Here is a 13,735-nt window from a genome sequence, read left to right on the forward strand (position 1 = left end):
TTGTCTTTTTCTTTTTCTTCTTTTTTTTTTAAAAAAGGCCCTCAAATATATACAGACAAAAATCACTGTGAAGATCTTTCGGGAGAAGGTAACAAATTCAGTGTTGTGAGAAAAATTGGAAACCATGCAGAAATTTTAACATCCATGAATTTTCTTTTCAAAATACACACATAGTATTTTTCTTTAAAAAAAAAAAAAAAGGAATTCTGTGTCAAGTATAACTCAAAATAAATACAAATTCACAAGTAGAACTATTGAATACTTCATATGGGGTAAACACCATTATCTCCCAACTAGATCGCTAGATCTACTAACTGCAAGCGATTGTCCCTTTTGAACATACTGAAACCACACACTTTCTTGTCTCCTGGACGCCCGGGCCCTCTGAGCACTTAATTCTCACAGCACCAGCCTGGACAGCAGTGGCTTTTGCTGACCACACAGAGCTCCCAAATTCAGCCATGGGGCGGGGGCAATATGGAAGGGCTGCCCCAGGCAGGAGGGCCCAGCCCCCCCACAGTGGCTGATTCTGCACAGATGGCAGCGGCAGTGACTGCCAGCTGGACAAGCCCACTGCAAAGGTCACTTTGGGGTGATATTCCTTCTGGAGTCTGGAGCCTGGGTTCTTTCTAGGATGTGGACTTCCCGCACAACCTCAGCCCAAGCACCCAGAAGCCCAGGTCCTCCCCGTGGGGCCAAGTCCCTGGAAGTCTTGGGGCCTTGTCCTCGCAGTGGAAACCAGGACACTGCCACCCCTGTGAATGCTCTCTTTAGAGGGACACGAGGATGACTGACAGTGACAGCTTCTCGGGGACAGAGAACCCAGGGCCAGGGTGACTCTGGCTCACCTTGACACAGTAGAGCAGGCAGGGGGCAGAGGGATTCTTCAGTGGGCGGTAAGCACGTTCACAGTTGGTGGCGGGCGTTCTGCCCCTGCAGGCCTGGAGGGAGGCAGCTACAGGGCTCAGGCTGGAGCACACACACCCTTCCTAAGTGCTCAGAGGGCTTGGCCCCCCCCAATCTACCCTGCAGCCCTCTGGCTGCAAATACTCTCAACTCCATCTCTTCAACTCACTCCCTGGACCCCTGATTAACACTTTGCCGTAACTCCTCAGTTGTACAAAGCATTTTCACTTGAAAACCAAAGACGACCGGCCCCAGGTTGGGTGTCCTTGAGCCGTGGTAAACACTGAATTTCAGGCCCATTCCGCGGTCTGATTTTTTTTTTTTTTTTTTTTTTTCCCACAGAGGCATAATGTTGGGGCAACATCAAAGGACCCAGCCCTGGGAGAAAGGAAGGGTAATATGACAAAGCAAATAGGGCTTCTCATGGGGGAGAGAGCAGAGAGGAAGGCAATCCTTCCCACTAGCCAGGACAGCATCGGCAGGCCTGTCCAGTGTGAGTGCCAGGAGGCCTCTCCGCCCCCTCAGGAGGTAGGAATCATTGTCCCCACTTTGCAAACCAGAGGTTCTGTAGCGTGTCTTGGGGTTGCCCTGTAAGGAGGGGGAGACCTTTCTCCTTCACGTTTGCAGGGTAGGGGACAAAAGACATGGCTGGGGTTGCAGGGGGCAACAGGGGAGGACCTGCATCCCTCCACCTGATTTCTTAAGTGACTGACTGATGGGTGATAGTGGGAAGGGGATGGGTAGGGAGCCTGGGGAAACTCTCCAAATAAAGCTCTCTGCTCCAGGAGATGGCACCCAGCCAGGCAGAATTCCAGAACATCAGGACAGAAATGGGCCTCTCTGGTGTCACTCTCTCTTTCTCTTAGTGGGGAAACAGAGGCCCAGAGGTGAGAATCCTTCTCAAGGCTCTGTAGTGCATCAGTGGCGGGGTCAGCATTAAAACCCAGGTCTTTGGACTGCCAGGCCTGGGTCCTTCCTGCCAGAGTGGTTTCCCTGCTGGGTCCTATTGCCTCCTTCCGGGTGTGGCTCCCCAGCATGGGTGAGAGGGGAAGGAGAAGGGAAGGGGATAGGGCTGGCAAAATCCAAACGCGTGGGGGAAGTCTGTGGTGGGGGAGGGGGTGTTGCCCTCTGTGCCCCAGGTCACACGCTGGAGCACCGTCCAACATTCAGTGCCTCCCCATCCCTGACCTCTGGGGTGTAGGGGGAGGGGAGATGTGCGGGGCCCAGGTGCAATGCCAGTGGCTTCAGAGGCAGTCAGGTTTGGGGCTCAAAGTGGCAGGGGGCAGAGATGCCCGCTCCCCAGCAGCTGCTAGAACAGGAGTCAGCTTGCCATGAGCACTGACTTAGAAAATTAGGGCTTTCCAAGAGTGGCTTTTCACACAGGGCAAACTGGAAGGTTCTGGGTGGGAGAAGGCCACCTGGCTGGTTTTGGGAGACCATCCCCTGCAGGCTCTGGGATTCACAGTAAATTTAGTGCACTTGTGGCCAATGTAAGGCTGCTCACCCAAAAGGGAGTCTCAGAGGAGAGCCTGCAGGGGACGCTGAAGGCTCTGTGGGGTCCTGTGCGCTGACCTCTGCTCACCTTGTCCCCTCCACACAGACCCAGGCCCACCTGTAGAGAGTCGCAGAGAGCGGGCCTTGTGGGGCGGCAGCTACGTCAGTTAACACTGTTTGTCAACATACAAGAACATAAGAGCCCACCCACCAGACCTGTAAGCCTTTGAGGATGCCCCCTTGCACGTGCACACTTGGGGACATGCAGGGTGGTTGCGTCTTCTCCAGCTGGCAGGAGGGCGGTGGGGCATGGTGGGCGGCCGGGTCATTGCACGCGCCGGCAGTAGTAGCCCAGCACCTTGCACTTCTCGCACAGGTGCTGGGGGTGCTCCTTGCTCTGGTCAGACACGTCCAGGCCATCGGGCTTCTCCAGGGGTCTCTGCAGAGAGGAAGGTAGACGCGGGCCCAAGGGTGGGGAGGAGGGGGTGGAGAGAAAGAAATACCAGAGAAGCAGGGAGAGTGAGACAGATGTGGGGAGAGGCAGAGACAGTGCGCCAGACAGACAGACAGGAAGAGGGAGAGAGATACACAGGGTGGGCCCGGAGAGAGAGCACGTGTGCCTGTAATCACAGAGGTTGTTTCAAGAAGCACCCAGGACCCTTCCTGCCTCTCACCTACTGCAGGCAACACATGTGTTCTAAGTCCCAGAGGCATGGCTGAGGCCTTGGGCTGGGGCTAGGGCTATGGGAGGCTTTTACCCAGAGCCCTGGGTCTAGATGCCACTTCGCCCTCCCCCGTGATCTCTGAGCGGCCACCATTTGAAGCTCACTAAAGCCCAGGACAGAGGCAGGACAACGGTGCACAGACATTAACCAGATGATGAAACCAGGGTCCAGCACAAGGGAGGCCCAAGTCATATCTCCTGATTCCCAGCATCCACTGCCTCTTCCCAGGTCACTTGTCACCCACACAACTGCTCCTGTGGCCTCAAGACTCAAAGGGTGTTTAACCTCGACACAGTCCCGGTGTTTCAGGCTTAGAGTAATTGAACCCTTAGCTCTGTGTGGTCAGCTGCCAGTGTTCTAATTTGTCCCTGATCCCTGAGCCTGGCACAGCACCTGCCCTGTTTGATGAGTGCCTAGATGCTTCTTAACAGGGAAACCGAGGCCCCGAGAAAAGCTAGACCTATGATACCACTCATTTACAATGTGGCCTCAGAGAGCTTCCATTTCCACATCTGTAAAGTGGGTGACTGTTGAGCTTGTTTGCAGGGAGGAGTCAGTGTCTAGATGTCTGTAAACTGAGCAGTGTTGGGCACATACAAACATATTTCTGTTATACACGGGGCTTCCCCGCTCCCTCTGTCCCTCTCATCCTGGCTCTCAAAAGCCAGCAAAGACCTGTTTCTCTGGAAGATGTATGGAGGCTTTTAGGCACACCTCCTGAGGCAGATAGTTTCCTAGCTGGCAGCCAGAATCTTGGCCCAGAACCCCTCCCTGCAGCAGGGTCCCCTGAATAGACCTGGGGAGACTCAAAGGAAGCCGGTCAGGGCCAGCTCAGAGCCACATGCCAAGGAGAGGGGCAGGAACTGCAGGCTGGTGTGGGCCAAGGGAGCCTTGGGGCCAGCAACCATGACCCAGGATGATCCTGGAATAAGCTGAGCAGGAGCGCTGTCCCCTAGGCAGGCTGCAAACTGCTCAAAAGTGGCACACTAACTTTTCTGCCCAAGTATTCAGTACCTGGCCTAAAGCTGACAGTTGGAGGCATGGATGAGTCAGAGGGATCTAGGAGGTGAGGGTATAGACTGTGGGTGGGCTGGGTTCTGATCCAGGGTCATAAAGACCATCCCTGTGCTTCTAGGCCTAAAGCCACGCTGGGAAGACCTGGAAAAGAGGCAGAAGCCTTGGCCTCATCTCCAGAAGCTTTCAGATGACTGGCTTTCCTGGCCAGGAGAGAGGAGAAAGCGTTTGGCTTCATGTCAAACCTGGGCTCAAACTACCTATGAGCTGTGCAATGTTGGGCAGGATACCTGACACCTCTGATCCTCCACTTCTTCGTCTGTGAAAGGGGACGCCAACAACACTTTGCTCTTGAGACTGTTGTTACAATGCCAGGAAGATCATGAATAGAAAGAGCATAGCACATAAATGTTATTAATGCTGTTTATGATTATTACTAATAGGAGGGGAATACCAGCTGGGAGAGGTCACTGAAAGTTGAAGCCACAGTTCCATGCTGGAAGGTCTGGGAATGTCACATCCCCTGCTCTCCAGATGGACACCTACAGGATCCCATGGGTACCGCCTACACGCTCCAGGGCTGGGGAGCTGTCAGCTGAGTTCCCTGGCTCAGCTCATTGCCTGTGCTGAAGGAAGTGCCCCCCAATCTTGGGCTGAAGTCTGGGTCCCCATACACCAATCCCAGTGATCCCAGCCACACAGAGACTCTCTGCTCGCTCCCATAGGTAGGTCCCATGTAGGAGGCTCTGAAGTCTCCCCTCCCCCCGGCCAGCTCCCCTTTCCTACTCTTCATGCTGGCCTGGGCCCCTCCCTGAACCCACCTTCCAGGGGGGCCAGAGAGGCCCAACCACGCAGACCTGACACCACCCTTGCTCTCCAGGATTTACACTTTGCAAACTGCAGCCGCATAAATCATACCACCTAACCTCCTGAGAGGGGCATATTATTATCCTCATATATTACAGATGAAGAAACTGAGGCTCCAAGACATTAAGAGTCTTGCCAGGTGCCTGCAGCTTCACTTATCTGCCAAGGGCTGTTGGGTAAGAACTTTCTCCTCTAGAACCTTGTGTAACCTGGGTGGGGGGGGGTGCGGTTTAATAATATGTGCTGTATGTGTGATAGGGACACAAGTCAATGAGACGACTGTTTTAAGTTACTTTCTAAACGTAAAGAGTTCTGCAAGACTTTGTAATTGCGTGTGACCTCTCCCAAGTCACTTAGCCTCTTTGTGCCTCAATTTTTCTTCTCTATACAATGGGCTACTTGATGGCATTATTGTGAAGAGTAAATAAATAAGGTCATATGTGCAAAGTGATCACCTTATGACAGCAGCGGCTGTCACACAAAGAGCAAAGTGTTGGTCAGTATTAACATGTATTATTACTAATACACATATAATTGCTATTACTAATTTGTAGAGGGGGCAGCTGGGAGCAGGAGGACCAGCTGAGTCCCTGTGGAAAAGCCTCTGCAACGCACGTCCTGGCTGTCCTCACTCCTTGGCCATGACCCTATCAGTGCCCCTTCCTTCCTTGGGTCCTGGCTCCTCCCTGCCCAGGCACTGGGTGGAGGAGGTGGGGAAGCTGTCAAGGCAACTCCCCTCTGTGGAGGGAAAACATCCAGCAGCTGGAATTGATCACCCCAGGGCCATTCCCGCCCCCCCCACCCCCCGCCCTCAGTGAGGCAAAGCCCATTAGTGTTTTCTTCTCCTGGGGGGCAGGGCCGGCAGAGGGGAACCACAGCTGGAACCTGACGGGAAACAGATGTGGTAGGGAGAGAGGCCAGGGGAAGTGGAGGGTTCTCAGGAGATGGATGCCGCCCAGGTCAGAGCTCAGGGGGCAGGAGAAATAAAGCAGCCCCACTCCACCATGGGGGGTGGGAGAGTTCAGGGGGTCAGACGCTCCAAGCCTGTCTGTCCTCTCAGCTCTTCAAAGGCTCCTGACTGCTGGGGAGCCTGGCAGGGCCACCACCCTCTCCGGCTTCTGCCCAGCTTGCCACTTCCCTGAGAGAGAAGAGGACTGGGAGAGGAGATTGGGGGTGGGGCCCCGTCGACCGGCAGAGTGACCTCGTTCAAGTCCCATCTCCTCTCTGGGCCTCGGTCTCCCTGCTGGGCATAGTAGGTGCTCAACAAACTAGGGCCGAATGCCTGGGGGGAGGGAAGAGCAGAGCCACACGCTTTTGGAAGATTCTCCCTCATTGGGCCTGTGGAGAGTCTGATCCTGAGTGTGGAGACAAGGAGGTAGAGGGTCAGGGAGGCTGCACTTGGACTGAGTTTGGCAGGATGGAGTGGATGAAGCAGGTGAGGCCACTGCAGGCCTGTGGATGGCGGTACAAGCCAGGAATGGGTCTGGCATTGTGGAAGGGCTGCTAGGGCAGTACACACATGGGGCTGAGGAGGCTGGAACCCAGGCGGGGAGTTGGGTCCTCATGGACTTGGGTGTGTGGGCCAGGCCCTGCATCTCTGATTAGGTCACAGAGTGTGAGAGTCTGAGCCTTCCAGAGCCCCCAGCCCAGACCCAAGCACTCTACGTCTGAACCCCAGCAGGAACTGGCCTAGTCCCAATTCCCCACCTGGGCCAGCCACCCTGACCCACCCTCCCTGCTCCCCACTTCCTCCCAGGCCACGCATTTATCTCCTCTAGGCTCCATGTTCTCCCCCAGCCCCAAACTTAATTCCTCTTCATGAGTCCCAGCTTTTCTACTGACTTTAGGAAAGTCACTTATGCCCCTTTCCTCAGTTTCCTCCTCTATAAAATGGGCAGACAATGGAGCTGACCTCCTGGGGTGGCTGAGAAGATGAACAGAGTATAAAATAGGAGCGCATGACTGTCATAATTTCCCAATTCCTGCCCTCTCGAGTGACTGAGACCCACCTGCAGCCCTGCCTCCTCTCTCCTGCCCTGGGAGCCTGGCCCAGAGCTTTGCTTCAGCCCACCCAGTTAGGGGGGAAATGAGCTGGGACACAAATGGAGGCCTGCCGGGCCCCAGGGCCAGGCTCCAAGCACAGGTCAAAGTTCAAGCGTGAGACTCCACTTCTACGTGGCTTCTCAGGACTGTGTGTTCCTTCCCTGTGAAGTGGGGTGAGCAGGACAGCCAGTCTGAGGGCAGAGCACACAAGAAGGGTGCAGGGGCTCAGCAAGTGGCACCCAGAGGGTGACCATGTCTGTGACTTGGGCCAGGAGTTCTCTGAATGCCAGTTGCTAACCCTGTCTGATGGAATCCTGCCCCTTGGGTTGGAGGGGAAGCTCCTGGAAGTCCTGGCAGCGCCCTAACCATCATCTTCGTTCAGTGCCTGCACAGACTGGTGGAACCACTTTGGGGAGCTGCCATCAATGAAGTATACCCAGCAAGAGAAAGAGGGAACCTCTTTGACCGCATTGGCCACGTCCAAGGGTCCTGGGAGAGTAGATGTTAACCCAGAGGGCGAGTGTGCTGACAGGTGGACATTTGGGGAGATGTTTTGGACTGGGGTCCCGGACATGCTCAGGAATTGCCAGGAAGCAGGAACCAGGGTGCAGTCTCTTTCACCCTGACTGCCTTCAGCCCCATGCCTGGACATGCTCCTAAAACCCTAGATGCATGTCATGTGCCCTGTCACTGGGTCATCATGATGGCATCGTGGGGCACTCTGGGGCCTCAGTGTCTCCCTTGGTGCCATTAAGTTGTAGGTCAGGCCCCTCCGCTAAGGAGCCCCTTGTCTGCTGGGCTGTGTGGCCAAGTGTCTATTTGCCTGCGTGCAACAGTGTGGGTGACAGGAACTATGGAAACCGCTGAGGGCGGGGGGTGAAGAGTCTGGAAACAGAGGGAATGGAGGCCTGCACGAGAGTCATAAAATCACAAAATATTTCAACCAGGAGAGTCCTCTTGGACAGCCCCCAGATGCTCCTAGTAGGATAAAGACCAAATTCCATGCCATAGCCTCCAAGCCAGCACAGGCCCAGTGCTGCCAGGCCCCTCCCTCAACACTCTGCTTCCCCCTCAGCTCCTCCAGTGCTCTGGCCAGCCCTGACTTCTCACTTTGCACATGCTATTCCCTCTCCAGAAGCGCACCCTCCCCTCTCAGCCACTCCCACCCCAGCCCCCTTTGTCTGCTGACCTCCCACTGCCCCATGGAGCCCAGCCAGGCATCACTGCCCCAGGGGAGCCTCCCTCAGGAGCTCCCAAAGCCCGTCTCTCCCACCCTCCTGCTTCCCTTCCCCTGTGGCCTCCTCCCCCAACCCCCTGCTCCTGCCATCCTTCTTGGTGACTCAGCTTACCCAGGGGAGGCTCCCCCCACTCCCAGCTCCTGGGTATACTGACTCCCTCACCAGTAGTGACCTTCTCTCCCACCACCCCCTCGGCCACACCCTGGCTTGTCTTCAGAAAACTGCTCTTTGTCCAGCTCTCGGCTCCCACACTCCACCCAGTCCTGCCTCCCCCCATCAGGGGCCCCTCTGGCTTCCCTTCTCGTCTGTCTAGCTGACACCCCAGGACCATGCTTTTCCAGCATCACATTTTTCCAAACATGCCTGACTCTTCAAACTTCTTCCTGCTGAAACACTCTCCCGGCACAACTCTGGCCCCGAACCCCTGTGCACCATCCTCTGGCCCGCACCTGGGCAAGTCATAGAACTGGGCTGACTGCCTTGGTGACAGTTATAATCTTGAAGCTCCGCTGGGCTGGGATGCTGCTTGCCAGTCCAGCTACGTTTCTCTGGTAGGCCCACTTCCTTCCTCCTCCTTCTCAAACTCCCTACATGCCTCTTCACCCAGACTTTTTGCTGAAAACCTGGTATCCCCTTTCACTGAGAAAAGAGAAGCCTTGGAGGCAAAGTCCCGCTTCTCTGCGCCATCAAAGCCATGACCCTCCCCAATCATCCCCCACCCCCCTCCCTCCTCCGCCAATGGTAAGGCATCTCTTTCTCTCTCATCCCTATCTTGGCAGGCTTTTGCCTTCTTCTGGGTCATTCTCCTTTTTTTTTTTTTTTTTTTGTCTTTTTACCATTTCCAGGGCCGCTCCCGTGGCATATGGAGGTTCCCAGGCTAGGGGTCGAATTGGAGCTGTAGCCTCCGGCCTACGCCAGAGCCACAGCAACGCGGGATCCGAGTCACGTCTGCAATCTACACCACAGCTCACGGCAACGCCGGATCGTTAACCCATTGAGTCAGGCAGGGACCGAACCCGAAACCTCATGGTTCCTAGTCGGATTCGTTAACCACTGCGCCATGACGGGAACTCCTGGGTCATTCTCCTTTGCCTGTAATATGTTCCAGGCTCTGCCATCTCCTTAACACCCATCTCCTTGCCACCATCCCTACTCCAGCTACTGTCCCACTTCTCTGCTTCTCTCCACCATTAATGCCCTTTAAAATAATGGACAATGAAGGTATTCCCTCTGCCTGGCTCTATGGACACCGCCCTGGCCAATAGATCCGTGGTGAATCAACAACTCTATTCTACCTTCCACTTGACCTGTCGGGTGTCGGCTTCAGTGGCTCTCAAACCCTGATTGTAGCTCAGCAAGTCCCCCAGGTAAAAGTCATGCCTTCCAACGTCTCAGGACCGCTTGTGTGCGTTGGAATAGCATTCACCCTTTCTCCCCCTGGGGACCCCACCCTCCCTGATCCTCCTTCTTGCTGGATGCTTCTCCTCCAGCGGATCTCTGAATGCTAGGATTCCACAACCCATGATCTGGGTAATCCCTGCCCTCCTTTGTCCATTCTGCAGGAAATCTCATTATTCCCTAAATACCTTTAGGCCAAGGGTACCCAATTACAGGTGACTTCTAATAAGAGCTTCAGAATAACAAACCCAACTGCTTTCTTGACATCTTGATCTGGATTTTCAGGAACATCTCAAATGTATCATGGATCAGAGAACTCTTGCTTTTATCTAGAATACCTACTAGGTCTCAGCCTAACTGCCCCCAGCCCAGGCTGCTCACCTTAGTAATGACTACCTCCATTCACTCAGGCGCTCAAGCCGGAGTGTGATTATTCTCCTGGATTCCTGGCCCTCCCCTCCCCTTCTCCATCCAATCCTGTGATGCTCTGTGTCAGAGCCAAGCCCACAGGCACTGCCTTAGCTCCCCTGGGACTATGGCCATGGCTTTCCCACTGGTCTCCCCGTGTCTCCCAGCCCCCACCCCAGACCAACCTCTACACACAACCAGAGTTATCGTCTCAAAATGAAGCTAAAAGGCTGGTTGTTCAGAACTTCCTTTGGGGGCCCCAAGATTCCTCTGGTGATTGCCCCATTGAGCTCCCCCATCCCTCCTTCTTCACCCCCTCACTTCTTCACTGAGCTTTGGGCCTTGAGCACCTCAAGTCCTACAGCCTCAGAGCATCTGCACCTGCTGTGCCCTCTTCCTAGGATGGCCATCCCCGCCTCTCATGACAGATCCAGCTTCCTTCCCTCCTTCAGGTCCCAGAGTAAATGCCATCTGAAGGAAGTGGGTCCTACATGGCAGGCCCTTGGCCCCCAGCCCTGGTGCGCAATGCCTGGCACCCAGTACCCGCCTTGTAGACATGTGACAGATGGGCGAATGAACCAACAAAATGCCCTTTTCTACAGCATCCTGCTGCCTTTGCATCCCTCTTTGAGTCATAGTTGTTCCCCCAGTTTCTTAACTTTCATTTTTTTTTTTTTTTTGGTCAGTTTCTTACTTTCTCTTCTTTTATTTATTTTTTTTTTAAATTTTTTTTTTTTGGTCTTTTTCTCTTTCTAGGCCCGCTCCCACAGCATATGGAGGTTCCCAGGCTAGGGGTCCAATCAGAGCTGAAGCTGCTGGCCTGTGCCACAGTAATGTGAGATCCAAGCTTCGTCTGTGACCTACACCACAGCTCACGGCAACGCCAGATCCTTAACCCACTGAGTGAGGCCAGGGATCAAACCCACGTCCTCATGGATGCTAGTCGGGTTTGTTAACCACTGAGCCATGATGGGAAATCCCAGTTTCTTACTTTCAAAATTCACTGGGGTCTGGAGTCTCAGGGTCTTGGTACAACTGCCCCTTTATCCTTCTTCTGTTCCCGGGGAAATGGGCCCTGCATCCCCATTTCCAGTGAGACGAGGAAAGACAAGACTAATCTGGACAGGCCTGGTCTCAGCCCCATCATGTGAAGGAGCAAACAGAAGCTCAATAAGGGAGAAAGGCACTCTGCCTTGGCCCTTCAGTGAACACCCCCACCTGCTCCCCCACCCCACTCACCTCCTCCCCCAACCAGCTCACCTGCTTGTGTGGGTACACGTTGATGTGGCACTTGATGCACTCCTGTCCCATGTTGGCCCAAGAGTTCCCGCTCATCCATTTTCTCTTGCACTTGGGACACTTGTACTCTCCGAAACAGCGCTTTTTGCCCTGATACGGGGTCAGACCCTCGCCTTTGGGGCGTGCCTAGGGGACAGAAATCAAACACAGGGATTGGGGGTCACCAGGCCAAAATGATGCCTGACGGGGTCCCCACAGTTTCCCCTTCAGCCTTCATGCCCTGTGTGTTCCATGTGCAGACACTTTTTGTCCCCAATCCAGAGAACACCAGAGTCACCCCCAGAGTACAAACAGGAACCCCAAAGCTAGGAGACTCCCACAGGGACAGAGAACAGATGTGTGGGTAGCACACATCTTTTTTAGATTTAAAGGAGCAAAGTACTCCATGGTGGCTTGGAACCGCTCCTTTAACTCAGCCATCTTGGAGTTCCCGTTGTGGCTCAGCGGTTAACGAACCCGACTAGCGTCCACCCTCATGGACGAGGGTTTGATCCCTGGCCTCGCTCAGTGGGTTAAGGATGCAGCGTTGCCATGAGCTGTGGTGTAGGTCGCAGACACGGCTCAGATCCCGCATTGCTGTGGCTGTGGTGTAGGCCGGCAGCTCCAGCTCTGATTTGACACCTCGCCTGGGAACCTCCATATGCCTCCTTTAGGTGCGGCCCTAAAGAGACAAAAAGACACAAACAAAACAACTCAGCAGTCTTGAAGGGGCACCTGGTGGTCACATGATCTGCACACAGGTGCTCTCTGGCCCAGAGTGGTGTGGTTTAAATGGTGACTGAAGAGGCAGCGCAGGCAGAATAATACAGCCCTGTATGCTGTTAAAGTGTGTCTCCCCTCATCCCTACTCCCCAAGCTGGTGGCAATCTTAATTCCCTTAGACCACCAGAAAGATGGGCTCCCCATTCACAAACAATACAACATACACATGTGTATATGCACCTTTCTTTTCCCTCACTTGTAAGGAGACAAATTATACACTTGGTTTTGCATCTTCCCTTTTTCACTTAATAATATAGCTCAGAGATATATATACATATATACATATATATTCCCCACATTTTCTCCCCAGATCAGTGCAAACAAACCTGCTGTACTGTTCCTGTCATGGCTCAGCAGAAATGAACCCGACTAGCATCCATGAGGACGCAGGTTGATCCCTGGCTTCACTCAGTGGGTTAAGGATCCAGCGTTCCCGTGAGCTGTGGTATAGTTCACAGATGTGGCTTGGATCTGGCGTTGCTGCAGCTGTTGTGTAGGCAGGCAGCTACAGCTTTTATTTGACCACTAGCCTGGGAACCTCTATATGTGGCGAGAATGGCCCTAAAAAGACCAAAGGGAAAAAAAAAAAGGCTGCACAGTTTTCAAGTCTATGCAAGTTTCATAATGTTTTCACATCACTAATACAAACATCTAGATTGTTTCCACTCTTCTATTACAAGCAACACTACAATGTATAACTTTGCATATATATAATATACATATTATATATATACACACACACATATATATAATTTTGTGCACACGAGAGTATATTTGCTGAACCAGTTCCTAGAAGTGAAATTGCTGGGTCCATGGGTATGGACTCTTTTCATTTTTATTTTTATTTTTTATTTATTTATTTAGTCTTTTTAGGGCCACATCTGGGGCATATGGAGGTTCCCAGGCTAGGGGACCAGTGAAACTACAGCCGTCCACCTACACCACAGCCACAGCAACAGGGGATCCTTAACCCACTGAGTGAGGCCAGGGATCGAACCTGAGTCCTCATGGACCTAGTCATGTCCGTTAACTGCTGAGCCACGGCGGGAACTCCTACTCTTTTCACTTTTTAAAGCTGACTCTTGCCACTATCTGCCCCCTACCCCCAGATGTGGGAGTACCAAATTAATGTCCCACCTCCTCACCAATAGAGTGCCCATCTAAAGAGGTAGAAAATCTTCTTAGAGTAGCTTTCTTTTTCTTTTTGGTCACACCCACAGCATATGGAAGTTCCCAGGCCAGGGATTAAACCCATGCCAAAGCGGAGACCCAAGCTGCAGCAATGACAATGCTAGGTCCTTAACCCACTGAACCACAAGGGAACTCTAAGAGTAGCTTGGACTCATATGACTTGTGTTATGAGCAAGAGAGAAGTTTTGCATTTAAGAATCATTGGTGGAAAGTTCCCATTGTGGCTTAGCAGTAACAAGCCTGACTGGTATCCATGGGGATGCTGGTTTGATCCCTCGCCTCACTCGGTGGGTTAATGATTTGGCATTGCACAAGCTGTGGTGTAGGTCACAGACATGGCTTGGATCCCAAGTTGCTGTGGCCATGGCGTAGGCTGGCAGCTGTAGCTCC

The 13,735-nt window shown here is 53.4% G+C and overlaps 1 protein-coding gene across 2 annotated transcripts in view; it reads right to left on the bottom strand.

Annotated features, from left to right (window-relative positions):
* Positions 189 to 13,735, bottom strand: part of ZCCHC24 (zinc finger CCHC-type containing 24) — a 64,575-nt gene continuing 51,028 nt past the window's right edge. Inside the window, exons 3-4 of one of the 2 annotated variants that reach the window (XM_021073637.1) lie at positions 11,354 to 11,518; positions 189 to 2,839 (exon numbers count right to left, since the gene is read on the bottom strand). In XM_021073637.1, coding sequence (XP_020929296.1) covers positions 2,726 to 2,839; positions 11,354 to 11,518 — 279 coding nt within the window. In that variant the 3' untranslated portion in view covers positions 189 to 2,725. The other variant, XM_021073636.1, reaches the window with a different exon arrangement.

This window comes from Sus scrofa, chromosome 14 (assembly GCF_000003025.6).
Source record: "Sus scrofa isolate TJ Tabasco breed Duroc chromosome 14, Sscrofa11.1, whole genome shotgun sequence".
NCBI classification, from domain to species: domain Eukaryota; kingdom Metazoa; phylum Chordata; class Mammalia; order Artiodactyla; family Suidae; genus Sus; species Sus scrofa.